At 48.4% G+C, this 22629-nt stretch overlaps 2 protein-coding genes across 4 annotated transcripts in view; one reads left to right on the forward strand and one right to left on the reverse strand.

The window, feature by feature from the left end:
- Positions 1 to 4378: 4378 nt before the first annotated feature.
- Positions 4379 to 8343, reverse strand: LOC139568588 (FAD-linked sulfhydryl oxidase ALR-like). Its single transcript, XM_071390516.1, has 3 exons — positions 8110 to 8343; positions 5411 to 5625; positions 4379 to 5088 (listed from the first exon to the last, which is right to left on the reverse strand). Exons 1-3 carry the CDS (start codon positions 8341 to 8343, stop codon positions 4926 to 4928), a joined length of 612 nt encoding a protein of 203 aa, XP_071246617.1. The 3' UTR covers positions 4379 to 4925.
- Positions 8344 to 8463: 120 nt separating this feature from the next.
- LOC139568568 (developmentally-regulated GTP-binding protein 2-like) overlaps positions 8464 to 22629 on the forward strand; it is a 29398-nt gene continuing 15232 nt past the window's right edge. Inside the window, exons 1-5 of one of the 3 annotated variants that reach the window (XM_071390506.1) lie at positions 8464 to 8590; positions 9467 to 9572; positions 12924 to 13084; positions 16754 to 16843; positions 21998 to 22058. In XM_071390506.1, coding sequence (XP_071246607.1) covers positions 9509 to 9572; positions 12924 to 13084; positions 16754 to 16843; positions 21998 to 22058 — 376 coding nt within the window. In that variant the 5' untranslated portion in view covers positions 8464 to 8590; positions 9467 to 9508. Of the gene's footprint in view, positions 8687 to 9433; positions 9573 to 12923; positions 13085 to 16753; positions 16844 to 21997; positions 22059 to 22629 lie in introns of all 3 variants that reach the window. The other 2 variants (XM_071390491.1, XM_071390497.1) reach the window with 2 other exon arrangements.

Genomic DNA, 22629 nt, shown 5'->3' on the forward strand with positions numbered 1-22629 from the left:
TACTGGGCGGGGGCGTGCTCGACGAAGCGGGAACACTCACAGGGCTGCTGTGGCATCAATACAGCAGTCGCATCTACTGTTGAGGAGGTAGGAGGTCTAGACTACACATCTGTTGAGGAGCTATAGGAGGAAGGAGATCTATGCTATACATCTGTTGAGGAGCTATAGGAGGAAGGAGATCTATGCTATACATCTGTTTAGGAGGTATGAGGTCTAGACTACACATCTGTTGAGGAGCTATAGGAGGTAGGAGGTCTAGACTACACATCTGTTGAGGAGCTATAGGAGGAAGGAGGTCTAGACTACACATCTGTTGAGGAGCTATAGGAGGAAGGAGATCTAGAATACACATCTGTTGAGGAGCTATAGGAGGAAGGAGATCTAGACTACACATCTGTTGAGGAGCTATAGGAGGAAGGAGGTCTAGACTACACATCTGTTGAGGAGCTATAGGAGGTAGGAGGTCTAGACTACACATCTGTTGAGGAGCTATAGGAGGAAGGAGATCTAGACTACACATCTGTTGAGGAGCTATAGGAGGAAGGAGATCTAGACTACACATCTGTTGAGGAGCTATAGGAGGAAGGAGGTCTAGACTACACATCTGTTGAGGAGCTATAGGAGGTAGGAGGTCTAGACTACACATCTGTTGAGGAGCTATAGGAGGTAGGAGGTCTAGACTACACATCTGTTGAGGAGCTATAGGAGGAAGGAGATCTAGACTACACATCTGTTGAGGAGCTATAGGAGGTAGGAGGTCTAGACTACACATCTGTTGAGGAGCTATAGGAGGAAGGAGGTCTAGACTACACATCTGTTGAGGAGCTATAGGAGGAAGGAGGTCTAGACTACACATCTGTTGAGGAGCTATAGGAGGTAGGAGGTCTAGACTACACATCTGTTGAGGAGCTATAGGAGGAAGGAGGTCTAGACTACACATCTGTTGAGGAGCTATAGGAGGTAGGAGGTCTAGACTACACATCTGTTGAGGAGCTATAGGAGGTAGGAGGTCTAGACTACACATCTGTTGAGGAGCTATAGGAGGAAGGAGGTCTAGACTACACATCTGTTGAGGAGCTATAGGAGGAAGGAGGTCTAGACTACACATCTGTTGAGGAGCTATAGGAGGAAGGAGATCTATACATATAGGCACAGTGGATGGGAGACTCAGACTGGCAGGTATTTTCCACAGAGAAATATGTGCAAGTATCTTCGATATGTTTAAATATCTGCAGCAACTTCAGAAAGTATTCAGACCCCTTTAACTTTTTCCACATGTTGTTGTGTTACAGCCTGAATTTAAAATGGATTAAATACCCTAATAATAGAAGTTATTATAAAATCCATTGAGATTTTGGGGATCTATAATACATACAATACAACATGTCTAAGTGGAATTATGTTTTTAGACATTTTTTTACAAATTAATAAAAAATGAAAAGCTTAAATGTCTTGAGTCAATAAGTATTTCCCACCTGGACAAAAGTAACCCCTATGTGAAAAGGCTGTTCATTGACTACAGTTCAACACCATAGTGCCCACGAAGCTCATCACTAAGCTAAGGACCCTGGGACTAAACACCTCCCTCTGCAACTGGATCCTGGACTTCCTGACGGGCCGCCCCCAGGTGGTGAGGGTAGATAACAACACATCCGCCACGCTGATCTTCAACACAGGGGCCCCTCAGGGGTGCGTGCTCAGCCCCCTTCTGTACTCCCTGTTCACTCATGACTGCACGGCCAGGCACGACTCCAACACCATCATTAAGTTTGCTGATGACACAACAGTGGTAGGCCTGATCACTGACAACGATGAGACAGCCTATAGGGAGGAGGTCGGAGACCTGGCCATGTGGTGCCAGGACAACAACCTCTCTCTCAACGTAACCAAGACTAAGGAGATGATTGTGGACTACAGGAAAAGGAGGACAGAGCACGCCCCCATTCTCATTGAAGGGGCTGTAGTGGAGATTTGAGAGCTTCAAGTTCCTTGGTGTCCACATCGCCAACTAACATGGTCCAAGTACACCAAGACAGTCGTGAAGAGGGCACGACAAAACCTATTCCCCCTCAGGAGACTGAAAAGATTTGGCATGGGTCCTCAGATCCTCAAAAGGTTCTACAGCTACACCATCGAGAGCATCCTGACTGGTTACATCACTGCCTGGTATGGCAACTGCTCGGCCTCCGACTGCAAGGCACTACAGAGGGTAGTGCGTACAGCCCAGTACATTACTGGGGCCAAGCTTCCTGCCATCCAGGACCTCTATACCAGGCAGTGTCAGAGGAAGGCCCTAAAAATTGTCAAAGACTCCAGCCACCCGAGTCATAGACTGTTCTCTCTGCTACAGCATGGCAGGCGGCACCGGAGCACCAAGTCTAGGTCCAAGAGGCTCCTCAACAGCTTCTACCCCCCAGCTATAAGACTCCTGAACAGCTATTCAAATGGATTCCCAGACTATTTGCATTGCCTCCCCTCCAAATTGGACTCCAGACGAAAGGACAAATTTCCACCGGTCTAATGTCCATTGATCGTGTTTCTTGGCCCAAGCAAGTCTCTTCTTCTTATTGGTGTCCTTTAGTAGTGGTTTCTTTGCAGCAATTTGACCATGAAGGCCTGATTCACGCAGTCTCCTCTGAACAGTTGATGTTGAGATGTGTCTGTTACTGGAACTCTGTGTAGCATTTATTTGGGCTGCAATCTGAGGCTGGTAACTCTAATGAACTTATCCTCTGCAGCAGAGGTAACTCTGGGTCTTCCTTTCCTGTGGCGGTCCTCATGAGAGCCAGTTTCATCATGACGGTTTTTGCGACTGCACTTGAAACTTTCTTGAAAATCCTTGACATTTTCCTGATTGACTGACCTTCATGTCTTAAAGTAATGATGGACTGTCGTTTCTCTTTGCTTATTTGAGCTATTCTTGCCATAATATGGATTTGGTCTTTTACCAAATAGGGCTATCTTCTGTATACCACCCCTACCTTGTCACAACACTACTGATTGGCTCAAACGTATTAAGAAGGAAAGAAATTCCACAACAACTTTTAACCTGTTAATTGAAATGCATTCCAAGGCCTCCCGGGTGGCGCAGTGGTCTAGAGCACTGCATCGCAGTGCTATGCTGCGCCACCAGAGTCTGGGTTCGCGCCCAGGCTCTGTCGCAGCCGGCCGCGACCGGGAGGTCCGTGGGGCGACGCACAATTGGCTTAGCATCGTCCGGGTTAGGGAGGGTTTGGCCGGTAGGGATATCCTTGTCTCATCGCGCTCCAGCGACACCTGTGGCGGGCCGGGCGCAGTGCGCGCTAACCGAGGGGGGCGGGTGCACGGTGTTTCCTCCGACACATTGGTGCGGCTGGCTTCCGGGTTGGAGGCGCGCTGTGTTAAGAAGCAGTGCGGCTTGGTTGGGTTGTGCTTCGGAGGACGCATGACTTTCGACCTTCGTCTCTCCCGAGCCCGTACGGGAGTTGTAGCGATGAGACAAGATAGTAATTACTAGCGATTGGATACCACGAAAATTGGGGAGAAAAGGGGATAAAATTTAAAAAAAAAATAAAAATAAAATATGCATTCCAGGTGACTACCTCATGAAGCTGGTTGAGAGAATGCCAAGAGTGTGCAAAGCTGCCATCAAGGCAAAGAGTGGCTACTTTGAAGAATCTCCAATATAAAATATATTTTGATTTGTTTAACTCTTCTTTTGGTTACTACATGATTCCATATGTGTTATTTCATAGTTTTGATGTCTTCACTATTATTCTACAATGTAGAAAATAGTAAAAATAAATAAAAATCCTTGAATGAGTAGGTGTGTCCAAACTTTTGACCAGTAAGATGGATCAACAACCTTGTAGTTACTCCACAATACTAACCTAGTTGACAGAGTGAAAAGAAGGAAGTCTGTACAGAATACAAATATTCCAAAACATGCATCCTGTTTGCAATAAGGCACTAAAGTAAAACTTCAAAAAAACGTGGCAAAGAAATGAACTTTATGTCCTGAATACAAAGTGTTTTGTTTGGGGCAAATCCAAACACAACATCACTAGGTACCACTCTTCATATTGTCAAGCATGGTGGTGGCTGCATCCTGTTATGTGCATGCTTGTCATCGGCAAGGACTAGGGAGTTTTTTAGGATAAAAAGAAACGGCTTAGAGCCAAGCACAGACAAAATCCTAGAGGAAAACCTGGTTCAGTCTGTTTCCCAGCAGACACTGGGAGTATTCCAAAACATGCACAAAATATAATGTACAAAAATTGTGCAATTCAGGTGTGCAAAGTTGTTAGAGAATTACCCAGAAAGACTCACAGCTGTAATCGCTGCCAAAGGTGATTCTAACATGTATTGACTCAGGGGTGTGAATACTTATGTAAATTAGATATTTCTGTATTTTATTTTCAATACATTTGATAACATTTTTAAAAACCTGTTTTCACTTTTGTCATTATGGGGTATTATGATGTCATTATGGGGTATTGTGATGTCATTATGGGGTATTATGATGTCATTATGGGGTATTGTGATGTCATTATGGGGTATTGTGATGTCATTATGGGGTATTATGATGTCATTATGGGGTATTGTGATGTCATTATGGGGTATTGTGATGTCATTATGGGGTATTATGTGTAGATGGGTGAGAAAAACAACAACAATGTAATCCATTTTGAATTCAGGCAGTAACACAACAAAATGTAGAATAAGTCCAGGGGTCTGAATACTTTCTGAAGACACTGGACAACAGATTGATAGTGAGCCATCATGTAGATCTGTGCAGAGCAGAGAGATCCGTAGCCAATCAGAACACAGTCTCTGTCTCAGATGCCATACAGTTCCCTAAACGGTACCATACAGGAAACAGGATGTCAATAGACGTGTTTCTGTATCTCTTAGTTCCCAGGTATAGTAATGAATCAACGGATTGATCAGTCACAGCTGCCATCTTTCCAACCGTCCCTCCACCTCTCATCCACGCGGGAACAGTCAAACTGGTGCTTCCCCAGCCGAGCGTTGACGTCGTTATGGACGCCACACAGCCACTGGGAGAGGGCGTGGCGACTACTGGCGTCGGGCTGATTGGTCTTCAGCCTGAGGAAACAGGAAGTGATGTCATTAGTAAACACTGTGGTGCAGTCCCTGCCCGACTACATTGCAGACGTCTGGTTAGGTATTTATCATATCAGCTAACCACATGTAATATAGCAATCTGACGCCCGACTGCATAGTGGATGACGTGACATGCAACCATTGATTGATGCAATGCAACTCCTGGGTATCTAGTTGGGCAGGAAGTGGACCTGTATCTACTGCCAGTCACCCAGTCATCTGTGACCTTAACCCACTACAACCAATAATACAACTCTCAACACACATTAACATAACGCCTAACCCCTGACCTCTAACCCCTGACCTTGTGCGCAGGTCCTCAGCACACTCCTCGCAGGGGAAGACCTTAGAGAAGAGGTTGATGAACTGTCCCATGTCTGTCTGCTGTCTGGGGGAGGGCCGGTCTGGGTAGTAAGCTGCCATGGTGTGCAGGAAGGACCAGGTGTTACGCCCTAACTCTTCCCTGTCCAGCGGACACTCCGGCTGTAGCTGGGGCTCCACGTGCTCAGCCTGGGCCGCCTAAACACACACAGGGATACAGACAGACACATATTCTGCTTGACTGAGTTGTCTGATGATCATTACCAAGTCATCGTTACTCAACATGATGAAACATGCAGAGTTAGTAGGCTATCCACACTGACAACATTCAGGTTCACTAATCTAAATAGGTCCCCTACTAGATAAGTAGAGGCCTGGCCGAGTCATAACAAAGTGACATCATTCAGGTTTACTAATCTAAATAGGTCCTATTTTTTACATTTTATTTCACCTTTATTATGACTAGATAATATTAGAGTCGTGGCCAAAAGTTGAGAATGAAAATTAATATTTGTGTCACAAAGTCTGCTGCCTCAGTTTGTATGATGGCAATTTGCATATACTCCAGAATGTTATGAAGAGTGATCAGATGAATTGTAATTAATTGCAAAGTCCCTCTTTGCCATGCAAATGAACTGAATCCCCCCAAAAACATTTCCACTGCATTTCAGCCCTGCCACAAAAGGACCCGCTGAAATCATGTCGGTGATTCTCTCGTGACCACAGGTGTGAGTGTTGACGAGGACAAGGCTGGAGATCACTCTGTCATGCTTATTGAGTTCGAATAACAGACTGGAAGCTTCAAAAGGAGGGTGGTGCTTGGAATCATTGTTTTTCCTCTGTCAATCATGGTTTCCTGCAAGGAAACACGTGCTGTCATCATTGCTTTGCACAAAAAGGGCTTCATAGGCAAGGATATTGCTGCCAGTAAGACTGTACCTAAATCAACCATTTATCAGATCATCAAGAACTCCAAGGAGAGCGGTTCAATTGTTGTGAAGGCTTCAGGGCGCCCAAGAAAGTCCAGCAAGCGCCAGGACCGTCTCCTAAAGTTGATTCAGCTCCGGGATCGGGGCACCACCAGTACAGAGCTTGCTCAGGAATGGCAGCAGGCAGGTGTGAGTGCAAGCTTCCTGCCATCCAGGACCTCTACACCAGGCGGTGTCAGAGGAAGGCCCTAAAAATTGCCAAAGACTCCAGCCATCCTAGTCATAGACTGTTCTCTCTGCTACCGCACAGCAAGTGGTACCGGAGCGCCAAGTCTAGGTCCAAGAGGCTTCTAAAAAGCTTCTAGCCCCAAGGCATAAGACTCCTGAACATCTAGTCAAATGGCTACCCAGACTATTTGCAGTGCCCCCCTTTACACCATTGCTACTCTCTGTTATCATCCATGCATAGTCACTTTAATAACTCTACCTACATGTACATACTACCTCAACTAACCGGTGCCCCTGCACATTGACTCTGTATCGGTAATGTCTGATCGACATGGTAATGGCTCTATAGTATTGGAGAAAAGTTGAAAAAACGGACCCTCCGTCGTGTCATGTCGTGACGTACAGCACACATAAAGCAACTATTTCTGTCTTACAATCTCTCTCCACCAGGTGTAGCACTTCTCTCATCCTTTAAAAACAAGAAATGGACAGTGACGGGGGTAAGGGGGATACCTAGTCATTTATTGCGTCATCATTGCATGCGATCATCATTCTCAAAGCCGCTGTTTACTTCTAAGATCACTTTAGCACCGCCCTAAAAACCCGATTCAAATTCGACACAAACCTTCAAATAGGTATGTAATGACACATTATATAAACTCTTTATAGTGTTTTATTTACATTTTAAAGGCGATAAGGGGATAAGTTGGACAGATCGAGTGAAAAAAAACAATTTTCCCACACAACATCTCTCCTTCTTACTATCACGCATTAGTTTCGCTTCCCCACCCGCCATTTTTAAAAAGACCCGACGGGGCTCATTGCCTGCTTGAATTATGCAGAAATGGGCAGCGTTTAGGTCATGTAATTGATTATTTTGGAAAGAGGAGACATTTTTCTCACGTCTACACAAAGCAATGCTGGTAAAGTGAGCTGATAAATTGTTTGAATAATAGACTGTTTGTGCATTGTTACGTCTGGAATTGTGACATGTATAGTTTTATACATGTCACAAAAAGGGTATATTTAGTGTTGATGAGTTTATCTGTACCAATAATACATATTAGAAAACTATAAGTCTACCTTTGTTGATTTCGAGAACACAGGCATATATACCCCAGGCAGGCGGCTGGGAAAGTCCAGCATCTCCGTTCAAGAGAGACCAGCTAAATCATTTATAAACATGCCAGAGTGTATTAGCTACACCTTTCCTCACGTTCATGAGCTGATATATAACAGGAAGCGGTGCCGCGGCTCCCGTATCCGTAGGACATATGGCGAGTCAAAATGAACACGCAACAATCATTCACAAGGGCAACATAGCGAACATAAATACAACGGTTTACTATGGATTGTCATTATAATAAAGTTAACATACTATACGCAGTGTATGTGAATTGACGCTCTCTATTCCTCCCCGCAAAATTGGACGTCATTGACGGCTTCTTTTCTGTGTGATTTTGGGCTCAACTGTAGTTGATGTTTTGCGCAGTCTGCCTGGCTGCTGCCTGTGAACCCAGCTCACCTGTGGCGCTACTGCTGGGATCTGTGGCGTTTTCTGGACCTTCATCCACGACTTGAAGTCGGTACAAGCCCTGCACGGCTTTTTCTTCGGTTCTCCGGTCTGCTCCGGGTCCTTACCGGGGCTGTCCTCCGGGGGTCTGCCGGTTATGATGGGGAACCCCTGGATGCCCGCGGTGGATGATCCTCCGGTGGACGCGGCCATGTCCGCTGTGTTACCGTGGGAAGGATCTGTCATCGGACCAGAGCCCGCGGCTGAAGGACGCTTCCGTTATAACGCTTTATAACTCCTCCTCCTCCTCCTATGTTCACCAACTACACATGTTATTAATTGAATTAACTCTAAACATGTAGGGCAGTAAGTCCACTCGAACAGTGTTCCGTAAACTATTTGAGAATTGACTAAGAACTATTTTTGCAGGTAGTTAACGTTAGATGTTTTGTTCCCCACCGGAGTGAAAAGAGAACGGAACCCTCCAGTTCCGGTTTGTGATGTCATTTTTCTATGCATGCAGTTGAGTCGAACACATTTAAAGTGTATTTTTCATAGATATTACTACCGGCGGATCAGTTTTGTGTTTGTATGTTAACTTCTTTGTTTATGGTTAAATCTGTAGTTTTCATTTGATTGACCAATTATTGTTGCTGTCTTCTCACTAGTTGGCTAACACAGGAAGCTAACGCTAGTTAGCGAGCTTGCTAGGCTATTGTGGAGTAACAGTTTTGACACGTTTCAGTCACAGGAGGTTGGTGGCACGTTAATTCGGGAGGATGGACTCGTGGTAATGGCTGGAGTGGAATGGTATCAAACACATGGTTTCCAGTCGCTCCGTTCCAACCATTATTATGAGCCGTCCTCCACCCAGCAGCCCCCAGTGGTTCCAGTCTGTTGTGTGTCTCTGTCTACAGGCAGTAACCAGTCTGTTGTGTGTGTTTCTCTCTCCAGACAGTAACCAGTCTGTTGTGTGTGTCTGTCTCTCTCCAGACAGTAACCAGTCTGATGTATTGTGTCTGTCTCTCTCCAGACAGTAACCAGTCTGATGTATTGTGTCTGTCTCTCTCCAGACAGTAACCAGTCTGATGTATTGTGTCTGTCTCTCTCCAGGCAGTAACCAGTCTGTTGTGTGTGTCTGTCTCTCTCCAGGCAGTAACCCGTCTGTTGTGTGTGTCTGTCTCTCTCCAGACAGTAACCAGTCTGATGTATTGTGTCTGTCTCTCTCCAGACAGTAACCAGTCTGTTGTGTGTGTCTGTCTCTCTCCAGGCAGTAACCAGTCTGTTGTGTCTGTTTCTCCAGGCAGTAACCAGTCTGATGTGTCTGTTTCTCCAGGCAGTAACCAGTCTGTTGTGTCTGTTTCTCCAGACAGTAACCAGACTAGAAGTGTAACCTGCCAGCTGTGACAACATGGGTATCCTGGAGAAGATAGGAGAGATAGAGAGAGAGATCTCTCGAACACAGAAAAACAAAGGTAAGACAGAGAGGTGTGCTGAGAGTGGCCGGCTGGTTAGCTAGCCAGTTACTCTTACTCAGGACATTTATATCAACTTATGTCACAGTGAGAGTGTCAGCACGAATTTGTGTATTTTTATTTTTTATGGATCCCCATTAGCTCAGCTACTCTTCCTGGGGTCCAGCTAAATTAAGCAGTTACACAATTTAAAAAACATTACAATACTTTCATTGCAGAATTCACAACACACTATGTGTTTGCCCTCAGGCCCCTACATATCTACAACACACTATGTGTTTGCCCTCAGGCCCCTACATATCTACAACACACTATGTGTTTGCCCTCAGGCCCCTACATATCTACAACACACTATGTGTTTGCTCTCAGGCCCCTACATATCTACAACACACTATGTGTTTGCCCTCAGGCCCCTACATATCTACAACACACTATGTGTTTGCCCTCAGGCCCCTACATATCTACAACACACTATGTGTTTGCCCTCAGGCCCCTACATATCTACAACACACTATGTGTTTGCCCTCAGGCCCCTACATATCTACAACACACTATGTGTTTGCCCTCAGGCCCCTACATATCTACAACACACTATGTGTTTGCCCTCAGGCCCCTACATATCTACAACACACGGTGTGTTTGCCCTCAGGCCCCTACATATCTACAACACACGGTGTGTTTGCCCTCAGGCCCCTACATATCTACAACACACTATGTGTTTGCCCTCAGGCCCCTACATATCTACAACACACTATGTGTTTGCCCTCAGGCCCCTACATATCTACAACACACTATGTGTTTGCCCTCAGGCCCCTACATATCTACAACACACTATGTGTTTGCCCTCAGGCCCCTACATATCTACAACACACTATGTGTTTGCCCTCAGGCCCCTACATATCTACAACACACGGTGTGTTTGCCCTCAGGCCCCTACATATCTACAACACACGGTGTGTTTGCCCTCAGGCCCCTACTCCACTACCACATATCTACAACACTACATCCATGTGTACGTGTGTGAATAGTGCGTATGTTGTGTATGTATGTTATGTGTGTATGCAGGTGTCTGTGTGTGTCTCTTCACAGTCCCCGCTGCTCCATAAGGTGTACTTTAACCTGTTTTTAAATCTGATTCTCCTGCTGCATCAGTTACCTGCTGTGGAATAGAGTTCCATGTAGTCATGGCTCTATGTAGTACTGTGCACCTCCCATAGTCTGTTCTGGACTTGGGGACTGGGAAGAGACCTCTTATTGGCCTGACTGCCTGGTCTCTGTGAACACTAATTAGCAGGCTGACTGCCTGGTTCTCTGTGAACACTAATTAGCAGGCTGACTGCCTGGTCTCTGTGAACACTAATTAGCAGGCTGACTGCCTGGTTGTCTGTGAACACTAATTAGCAGGCTGACTGCCTGGTTCTCTGTGAACACTAATTAGCAGGCTGACTGCCTGGTCTCTGTGAACACTAATTAGCAGGCTGACTGCCTGGTTCTCTGTGAACACTAATTAGCAGGCTGACTGCCTGGTCTCTGTGAACACTAATTAGCAGGCTGACTGCCTGGTCTCTGTGAACACTAATTAGCGGGCTGACTGCCTGGTCTCTGTGAACACTAATTAGCAGGCTGACTGCCTGGTCTCTGTGAACACTAATTAGCGGGCTGACTGCCTGGTTCTCTGTGAACACTAATTAGCGGGCTGACTGCCTGGTCTCTGTGAACACTAATTAGCGGGCTGACTGCCTGGTCTCTGTGAACACTAATTAGTGGGCTGACTGCCTGGTCTCTGTGAACACTAATTAGCAGGCTGACTGCCTGGTCTCTGTGAACACTAATTAGCAGGCTGACTGCCTGGTTCTCTGTGAACACTAATTAGTGGGCTGACTGCCTGGTCTCTGTGAACACTAATTAGCAGGCTGACTGCCTGGTCTCCGTGAACACTAATTAGTGGGCTGACTGCCTGGTCTCTGTGAACACTAATTAGCAGGCTGACTGCCTGGTCTCTGTGAACACTAATTCGTGGGCTGACTGCCTGGTCTCTGTGAACACTAATTAGCAGGCTGACTGCCTGGTCTCTGTGAACACTAATTAGTGGGCTGACTGCCTGGTTCTCTGTGAACACTAATTAGCAGGCTGACTGCCTGGTCTCTGTGAACACTAATTAGTGGGCTGACTGCCTGGTCTCTGTGAACACTAATTAGCAGGCTGACTGCCTGGTCTCTGTGAACACTAATTAGCAGGCTGACTGCCTGGTCTCTGTGAACACTAATTAGCAGGCTGACTGCCTGGTCTCTTCTCTACCTTGCTGTTGTTAGCCAGTAGCTGAGAAAGGATACGTTGTTGAACCAACCTAATGTTCCCCCTGTGTGTGTATCCACGGAGTACCAACTGGGCCTGCTGAAGGCTAAGCTAGCTAAGTCCCAGTATTCCCCCTGTGTGTGTAGCCACGGAGTACCATCTGGGCCTGCTGAAGGCTAAGCTAGCTAAGTCCCAGTATTCCCCCTGTGTGTGTATCCACGGAGTACCATCTGGGCCTGCTGAAGGCTAAGCTAGCTAAGTCCCAGTATTCCCCCTGTGTGTGTAGCCACGGAGTACCATCTGGGCCTGCTGAAGGCTAAGCTAGCTAAGTCCCAGTATTCCCCCTGTGTGTGTAGCCACGGAGTACCATCTGGGCCTGTTGAAGGCTAAGCTAGCTAAGTCCCAGTATTCCCCCTGTGTGTGTAGCCACGGAGTACCATCTGGGCCTGCTGAAGGCTAAGCTAGCTAAGTCCCAGTATTCCCCCTGTGTGTGTAGCCACGGAGTACCATCTGGGCCTGTTGAAGGCTAAGCTAGCTAAGTCCCAGTATTCCCCCTGTGTGTGTAGCCACGGAGTACCATCTGGGCCTGTTGAAGGCTAAGCTAGCTAAGTCCCAGTATTCCCCCTGTGTGTGTAGCCACGGAGTACCATCTGGGCCTGCTGAAGGCTAAGCTAGCTAAGTCCCAGTATTCCCCCTGTGTGTGTAGCCACGGAGTACCATCTGGGCCTGTTGAAGGCTAAGCTAGCTAAGTCCCAGTATTCCCCCTGTGTGTGTAGCCACGGAGTACCATCTGGGCCTGCTGAAGGCTAAGCTAGCTAAGTCCCAGTATTCCCCCTGTGTGTGTAGCCACGGAGTACCATCTGGGCCTGTTGAAGGCTAAGCTAGCTAAGTCCCAGTATTCCCCCTGTGTGTGTAGCCACGGAGTACCATCTGGGCCTGCTGAAGGCTAAGCTAGCTAAGTCCCAATATTCCCCCTGTGTGTGTAGCCACGGAGTACCACCTGGGCCTGTTGAAGGCTAAGCTAGCTAAGTCCCAGTATTCCCCCTGTGTGTGTAGCCACGGAGTACCATCTGGGCCTGTTGAAGGCTAAGCTAGCGAAGTACCGCGCCCAGCTGCTGGAACCTTCCAAGACCGCAGGAGCCAAAGGAGAGGGCTTCGATGTCATGAAGTCTGGAGACGCACGTGTCGCTCTGATTGGCTTCCCCTCCGTCGGAAAGGTGGGTCAGACAGGAAACAGACTGCTCACATCCTGTCCTCTAGGTGGGTCAGACAGGAAACAGACTGCTCACATCCTGTCCTCTAGGTGGGTCAGACAGGAAACAGACTGCTCACATCCTGTCCTCTAGGTGGGTCAGACAGGAAACAGACTGCTCACATCCTGTCCTCTAGGTGGGTCAGACAGGAAACAGACTGCTCACATCCTGTCCTCTAGGTGGGTCAGACAGGAAACAGACTGCTCACATCCTGTCCTCTAGGTGGGTCAGACAGGAAACAGACTGCTCACATCCTGTCCTCTAGGTGGGTCAGACAGGAAACAGACTGCTCACATCCTGTCCTCTAGGTGGGTCAGACAGGAAACAGACTGCTCACATCCTGTCCTCTAGGTGGGTCAGACAGGAAACAGACTGCTCACATCCTGTCCTCTAGGTGGGTCAGACAGGAAACAGACTGCTCACATCCTGTCCTCTAGTCCTGTGTGTTAACCCGTGTCTCTGTCCTCTAGTCCTGTATGTTAACTCGTGTCTCTGTCCTCTAGTCCTGTGTTTTAACTCGTGTCTCTGTCTCTGTCCTCTAGTCCTGTGTGTTAACCCATGTCTCTGTCCTCTAGTCCTGTGTGTTAACCCATGTCTCTGTCCTCTAGTCCTGTGTGTTAACTCATGTCTCTGTCCTCTAGTCCTGTGTGTTAACCCATGTCCCTGTCCTCTAGTCCTGTGTGTTAACCCATGTCTCTGTCCTCTAGTCCTGTGTGTTAACCCGTGTCTGTCTCTAGTCCTGTGTGTTAACCCATGTCCCTGTCCTCTAGTCCTGCGTGTTAACCCATGTCCCTGTCCTCTAGTCCTGTGTGTTAACCCATGTCTCTGTCCTCTAGTCCTGTGTGTTAACCCATGTCTCTGTCCTCTAGTCCTGTGTGTTAACCCGTGTCTCTGTCCTCTAGTCCTGTGTGTTAACCCATGTCCCTGTCCTCTAGTCCTGTGTGTTAACCCATGTCTCTGTCCTCTAGTCCTGTGTGTTAACCCGTGTCTGTCTCTAGTCCTGTGTGTTAACCCATGTCCCTGTCCTCTAGTCCTGTGTGTTAACCCATGTCTCTGTCCTCTAGTCCTGTGTGTTAACTCGTGTCTCTGTCTCTGTCCTCTAGTCCTGTGTGTTAACCCGTGTCTCTGTCCTCTAGTCCTGTGTGTTAACCCGTGTCTCTGTCCTCTAGTCCTGTGTGTTAACTCGTGTCTCTGTCTCTGTCCTCTAGTCCTGTGTGTTAACCCGTGTCTCTGTCCTCTAGTCCTGTGTGTTAACCCGTGTCTCTGTCCTCTAGTCCTGTGTGTTAACTCGTGTCTCTGTCCTCTAGTCCTGTGTGTTAACTCGTGTCTCTGTCTCTGTCCTCTAGTCCTGTGTGTTAACCCGTGTCTCTGTCCTCTAGTCCTGTGTGTTAACTCGTGTCTCTGTCTCTGTCCTCTAGTCCTGTGTGTTAACTCGTGTCTCTGTCACACTCACACACTCACACTGCTCACATCCTGTCCTCTAGGTGGGTCAGACAGGAAACAGACTGCTCACATCCTGTCCTCTAGGTGGGTCAGACAGGAAACAGACTGCTCACATCCTGTCCTCTAGGTGGGTCAGACAGGAAACAGACTGCTCACATCCTGTCCTCTAGGTGGGTCAGACAGGAAACAGACTGCTCACATCCTGTCCTCTAGGTGGGTCAGACAGGAAACAGACTGCTCACATCCTGTCCTCTAGGTGGGTCAGACAGGAAACAGACTGCTCACATCCTGTCCTCTAGTCCTGTGTGTTAACCCGTGTCTCTGTCCTCTAGTCCTGTATGTTAACTCGTGTCTCTGTCCTCTAGTCCTGTGTGTTAACCCATGTCCCTGTCCTCTAGTCCTGCGTGTTAACCCATGTCCCTGTCCTCTAGTCCTGTGTGTTAACTCGTGTCTCTCTTCTCTAGTCCTGTGTTTTAACTCGTGTCTCTGTCTCTGTCCTCTAGTCCTGTGTGTTAACCCATGTCTCTGTCCTCTAGTCCTGTGTGTTAACCCATGTCTCTGTCCTCTAGTCCTGTATGTTAACTCGTGTCTCTGTCCTCTAGTCCTGTGTGTTAACCCATGTCTCTGTCCTCTAGTCCTGTGTGTTAACCCATGTCTCTGTCCTCTAGTCCTGTGTGTTAACCCATGTCTCTGTCCTCTAGTCCTGTATGTTAACTCGTGTCTCTGTCCTCTAGTCCTGTGTGTTAACCCATGTCCCTGTCCTCTAGTCCTGCGTGTTAACCCATGTCCCTGTCCTCTAGTCCTGTGTGTTAACTCGTGTCTCTCTTCTCTAGTCCTGTGTTTTAACTCGTGTCTCTGTCTCTGTCCTCTAGTCATGTGTGTTAACCCATGTCTCTGTCCTCTAGTCCTGTGTGTTAACCCATGTCTCTGTCCTCTAGTCCTGTATGTTAACTCGTGTCTCTGTCCTCTAGTCCTGTGTGTTAACCCATGTCTCTGTCCTCTAGTCCTGTGTGTTAACCCATGTCTCTGTCTCTGTCCTCTAGTCCTGTGTGTTAACCCGTGTCTCTGTCTCTGTCCTCTAGTCCTGTGTGTTAACCCATGTCTCTGTCCTCTAGTCCTGTGTGTTAACCCATGTCTCTGTCCTCTAGTCCTGTGTGTTAACTCGTGTCTCTGTCCTCTAGTCCTGTGTGTTAACTCGTGTCTCTGTCCTCTAGTCCTGTGTGTTAACCCATGTCCCTGTCCTCTAGTCCTGCGTGTTAACCCATGTCCCTGTCCTCTAGTCCTGTGTGTTAACTCGTGTCTCTCTTCTCTAGTCCTGTGTTTTAACTCGTGTCTCTGTCTCTGTCCTCTAGTCCTGTGTGTTAACCCATGTCTCTGTCCTCTAGTCCTGTGTGTTAACCCATGTCTCTGTCCTCTAGTCCTGTGTGTTAACCCGTGTCTGTCTCTAGTCCTGTGTGTTAACCCATGTCCCTGTCCTCTAGTCCTGTGTGTTAACCCATGTCTCTGTCCTCTAGTCCTGTGTGTTAACTCGTGTCTCTGTCTCTGTCCTCTAGTCCTGTGTGTTAACCCGTGTCTCTGTCCTCTAGTCCTGTGTGTTAACCCGTGTCTCTGTCCTCTAGTCCTGTGTGTTAACTCGTGTCTCTGTCTCTGTCCTCTAGTCCTGTGTGTTAACCCGTGTCTCTGTCCTCTAGTCCTGTGTGTTAACCCATGTCTCTGTCCTCTAGTCCTGTGTGTTAACTCGTGTCTCTGTCCTCTAGTCCTGTGTGTTAACTCGTGTCTCTGTCCTCTAGTCCTGTGTGTTAACTCGTGTCTCTGTCTCTGTCCTCTAGTCCTGTGTGTTAACTCGTGTCTCTGTCCTCTAGTCCTGTGTGTTAACTCGTGTCTGTCTCTGTCCTCTAGTCCTGTGAGTCAATCACCACCTTCCGGAGACACCTGAAACCCCACCTCTTTAAGGAATACCTAGGATAGGATAAAGTAATCCTTCTCACCCCCCCCCCCCCCTTAAAAGATTTAGATGCACTATTGTAAAGTGGCTGTTCCACTGGATATCATAAGGTGAATGCACCAATTTGTAAGTCGCTCTGGATAAGAGCGTCTGCTAAATGACTTAAATGTAAAATGTAAATGTTAACTCGTGTCTCTGTCCTCTAGTCCTGTGTGTTAACTCGTGTCTCTGTCTCTGTCCTCTAGTCCACCTTCCTCAGTCTGATGACAGCAACAGCCAGTGAAGCAGCTTCCTACGAGTTCACCACCCTGACCTGCATCCCTGGAGTTATAGAGGTACATCCACACCACACACACCATACCACACACCATATACCCCATACCACACACCACCCTGACCTATATCCCTGGAGTTATAGAGGTACATCCACACCACACACACCATACCACACACCATATACCCCATACCACACACCACCCTGACCTATATCCCTGGAGTTATAGAGGTACATCCACACCACACACACCATACCACACACCATATACCCCATACCACACACCACCCTGACCTATATCCCTGGAGTTATAGAGGTACATCCACACCACACACACCATACCACACACCATATACCCCATACCACACACCACCCTGACCTGCATCCCTGGAGTTATAGAGGTACATCCACACCACACACACCATACCACACACCATATACCCCATACCACACACCACCCTGACCTGCATCCCTGGAGTTATAGAGGTACATCCACACCACACACACCATACCACACACCACCCTGACCTGCATCCCTGGAGTTATAGAGGTACATCCACACCACACACACCATACCACACACCATATACCCCATACCACACACCACCCTGACCTATATCCCTGGAGTTATAGAGGTACATCCACACCACACACACCATACCACACACCATATACCCCATACCACACACCACCCTGACCTGCATCCCTGGAGTTATAGAGGTACATCCACACCACACACACCATACCACACACCATATACCCCATACCACACACCACCCTGACCTGTATCCCTGGAGTTATAGAGGTACATATACACCACACCATATACCACCCCATACCACACACCACCCCATACCACACCCCATACCACACACCACCCTGACCTGTATCCCTGGAGTTATAGAGGTACATATACACCACACCATATACCACCCCATACCACACACCACCCCATACCACACCCCATACCACACACCACCCTGACCTGTATCCCTGGAGTTATAGAGGTACATCCACACCACCCCATACCATACCACACACCCCGTACCACACACCCCATACCACACACCACACCATACCACACACACCACCCCATATCACACACCACCCCACACCACACACCATATACCACACACCACCCTGACCTGTATCCCTGGAGTTATAGAGGTACATCCACACCATACACCCCGTACCACACACCACCCCATACCACACACCACACCATACCACACACACCACCCCATACCACACACCACCCTGACCTGTATCCCTGGAGTTATAGAGGTACATCCACACCATACACCCCGTACCACACACCACCCCACACCACACACCATATACCACACACCACCCTGACCTGTATCCCTGGAGTTATAGAGGTACATCCATACCATACACCCCATACCACACACCATACCATACCACACACCATATACCACACACCACCCCATACCACACACCACCCCATACACCACCCCATACCACACACCACCACATACCACACACCACCCTGACCTGTATCCCTGGAGTTATAGAGGTACATGCACACCATACACCCCGTACCACACACCCCATACCACACACCACCCCACACCACACACCGTACCATACCACACCACACCATACCACACACCACCCCATACCATACCACACACCACCCTGACCTGTATCCCTGGAGTTATAGAGGTACATATACACCACACCATATACCCCATACCACACACCACCCCATACCACACACCATCCCATACCACACACCACCCCGTACCACACACCACCCTGACCTGTATCCCTGGAGTTATAGAGGTACATCCACACCATACACCCCGTACCACACACCCCGTACCACACACCCCATACCACACACCACCCCACACCACACACCGTACCATACCACACCATACCACACACCACCCCATACCACACACCATACCACACACCACCCTGACCTGTATCCCTGGAGTTATAGAGGTACATCCACACCATACACCCCGTACCACACACCCCGTACCACACACCATCCCATACCACACACCGAACCATATCACACCACACCATACCACACACCACCCCATACCACACACCATACCACACACCACCCTGACCTGTATCCCTGGAGTTATAGAGGTACATATACACCACACACCACACCACACCATATACCCCATACCACACACCACCCCATACCACACACCACCCCATACCACACCCCATAGCACACACCACCCCATACCACAACCCACCCCATAACACACACCACCCCATACCACACACCACCCCATACCACACACCACCCCATACCACACACCACCCCATAGCACACACCACCCCATACCACACCCCATAGCACACACCACCCCATACCACACACCACCCCATACCACACACCACCCCATACCACACACCACCCCATACCACACACCACCCCATAGCACACACCACCCCATACCACACACCACCCCATACCACACACCACCCCATACCACACCCCATAGCACACACCACCCCATAGCACACACCACCCCATACCACACACCACCCCCATACCACCCCACCCCATACCACACACCACCCCCATACCACACACCACCCCATACCACACACCACCACACACCACCCCATACCACACACCACCCTCATACCACACACCACCCCATACCACACACCACCCCATACCACACACTACCCCATACCACACACTACCCCATACCACACACTACCCCATACCACACACCACCCCATACCACACACTACCCCATACCACACACTACCCCATACCACACACTACCCCATACCACACACTACCCCATACCACACACTACCCCATACCACACACCACCCCATACCACACACCACCCCATACCACACACCATACCACACACCACCCCATACCACACACCATACCACACCACCCCATACCACACACCATACCACACACTATACCATACCACACACCATACCACACACCACCCCATACCACACACCACCCCATACCACACACCACCCCATACCACACACCACCCCATACCATACACCACCCCATACCACACACTATACCATACCACACACTATACCATACCACACACCATACCACACACCACCCCATACCACACACCACCCCATACCACACCCCATACCACACACCACCCCATATACCACACACCACCCCATACCACACACCACCCCATACCACACACCACCCCATACCACACACCACCCCATATACCACACACCACCCCATACCACACACCACCCCATACCACACACCACCCCATATACCACACACCACCCCATATACCACACACCACCCCATACCACACACCACCCCATACCACACACCACCCCATATACCACACACCACTCCATACCACACACCACCCCATACCACACCCCATACCACACACCACCCCATACCACACACCACTCCATACCACACACCACCCCATACCACACACCATACCACACACCACCCCATACCACACCCCATACCACACACCACCCCACACACCACCCCATACCACACACCACCCCCATACCACACACCACCCCATACCACACACCACCATACCACACACCACCCCATACAACACACCACCCCATGCCACACTCCATACCACACATCACCCCATACCACACCCCATACCACACACCACCCCATACCACACACCATACCACACACCATACCACACACCACCATACCACACACCACCCCATATACCACACACCACCCCATACCACACACCACCCCATATACCACACACCACCCCATATACCACACACCACCCCATACCATACACACCACCCCATACCATACACCACCCCATACCACACCCCATACCACACACTATACCATACCACACACCACCCCATGCCACACGCCATACCACACACCAGCCCATACCATATACCACACACCACCCCATGCCACACACAGTATAATGGAGCCCACATCCAGCTGACAGTAGTGTATAATAACCCATCCTGTTGTCCTGCAGTATAATGGAGCCAACATCCAGCTGACAGTAGTGTATAATAACCCATCCTGTTGTCCTGCAGTATAATGGAGCCAACATCCAGCTGACAGTAGTGTATAATAACCCATCCTGTTGTCCTGCAGTATAATGGAGCCAACATCCAGCTGACAGTAGTGTATAATAACCCATCCTGTTGTCCTGCAGTATAATGGAGCCAACATCCAGCTGACAGTAGTGTATAATAACCCATCCTGTTGTCCTGCAGTATAATGGAGCCAACATCCAGCTGACAGTAGTGTATAATAACCCATCCTGTTGTCCTGCAGTATAATGGAGCCAACATCCAGCTGACAGTAGTGTATAATAACCCATCGTGTTGTCCAGCAGTATAATGGAGCCAACATCCAGCTGACAGTAGTGTATAATAACCCATCCTGTTGTCCTGCAGTATAATGGAGCCCACATCCAGCTGACAGTAGTGTATAATAACCCATCCTGTTGTCCTGCAGTATAATGGAGCCCACATCCAGCTGACAGTAGTGTATAATAACCCATCCTGTTGTCCTGCAGTATAATGGAGCCAACATCCAGCTGACAGTAGTGTATAATAACCCATCCTGTTGTCCTGCAGTATAATGGAGCCAACATCCAGCTGACAGTAGTGTATAATAACCCATCCTGTTGTCCTGCAGTATAATGGAGCCAACATCCAGCTGACAGTAGTGTATAATAACCCATCGTGTTGTCCTGCAGTATAATGGAGCCCACATCCAGCTGACAGTAGTGTATAATAACCCATCCTGTTGTCCTGCAGTATAATGGAGCCCACATCCAGCTGACAGTAGTGTATAATAACCCATCCTGTTGTCCTGCAGTATAATGGAGCCAACATCCAGCTGACAGTAGTGTATAATAACCCATCCTGTTGTCCTGCAGTATAATGGAGCCCACATCCAGCTGACAGTAGTGTATAATAACCCATCCTGTTGTCCTGCAGTATAATGGAGCCCACATCCAGCTGACAGTAGTGTATAATAACCCATCCTGTTGTCCTGCAGTATAATGGAGCCAACATCCAGCTGACAGTAGTGTATAATAACCCATCCTGTTGTCCTGCAGTATAATGGAGCCAACATCCAGCTGACAGTAGTGTATAATAACCCATCGTGTTGTCCTGCAGTATAATGGAGCCCACATCCAGCTGACAGTAGTGTATAATAACCCATCCTGTTGTCCTGCAGTATAATGGAGCCAACATCCAGCTTCTGGATCTGCCAGGAATCATAGAAGGAGCTTCCCAAGGTACGTGATGGTTAGGGTTACCGTGAGGGTTAGGGTTACCGTGAGGGTTAGGGTTACCGTGAGGGTTAGGGTTACCGTGAGGGTTAGGGTTACCGTGAGGGTTGGGGTTACCGTGAGGGTTAGGGTTACCGGGAGGGTTAGGGTTACCGTGAGGGTTAGGGTTACCGTGAGGGTTAGGGTTACCGTGAGGGTTAGGGTTACCGTGAGGGTTAGGGTTACCGTGAGGGTTAGGGTTACCGTGAGGGTTAGGGTTACCGTGAGGGTTAGGGGGTTGCTGCCACGTTCAGCCCTGTGTTATCTCTGAGCTATTAATATAGATCGCTGTGTTATCTCTGAGCTATTAATATAGAGCGCTGTGTTATCTCTGAGCTATTAATATAGAGCGCTGTGTTATCTCTGAGCTATTAATATAGAGCGATGTGTTATCTCTGAGCTATTAATGTAGAGCTCTGTGTTATCTCTGAGCTATTAATGTAGAGCACTGTGTTATCTCTGAGCTATTAATGTAGAGCGCTGTGTTATCTCTGAGCTATTAATATAGAGCGCTGTGTTATCTCTGAGCTATTAATAT

The sequence above is a fragment of the Salvelinus alpinus genome, chromosome 1 (assembly GCF_045679555.1).
Source record: "Salvelinus alpinus chromosome 1, SLU_Salpinus.1, whole genome shotgun sequence".
Lineage (NCBI taxonomy): Eukaryota > Metazoa > Chordata > Actinopteri > Salmoniformes > Salmonidae > Salvelinus > Salvelinus alpinus.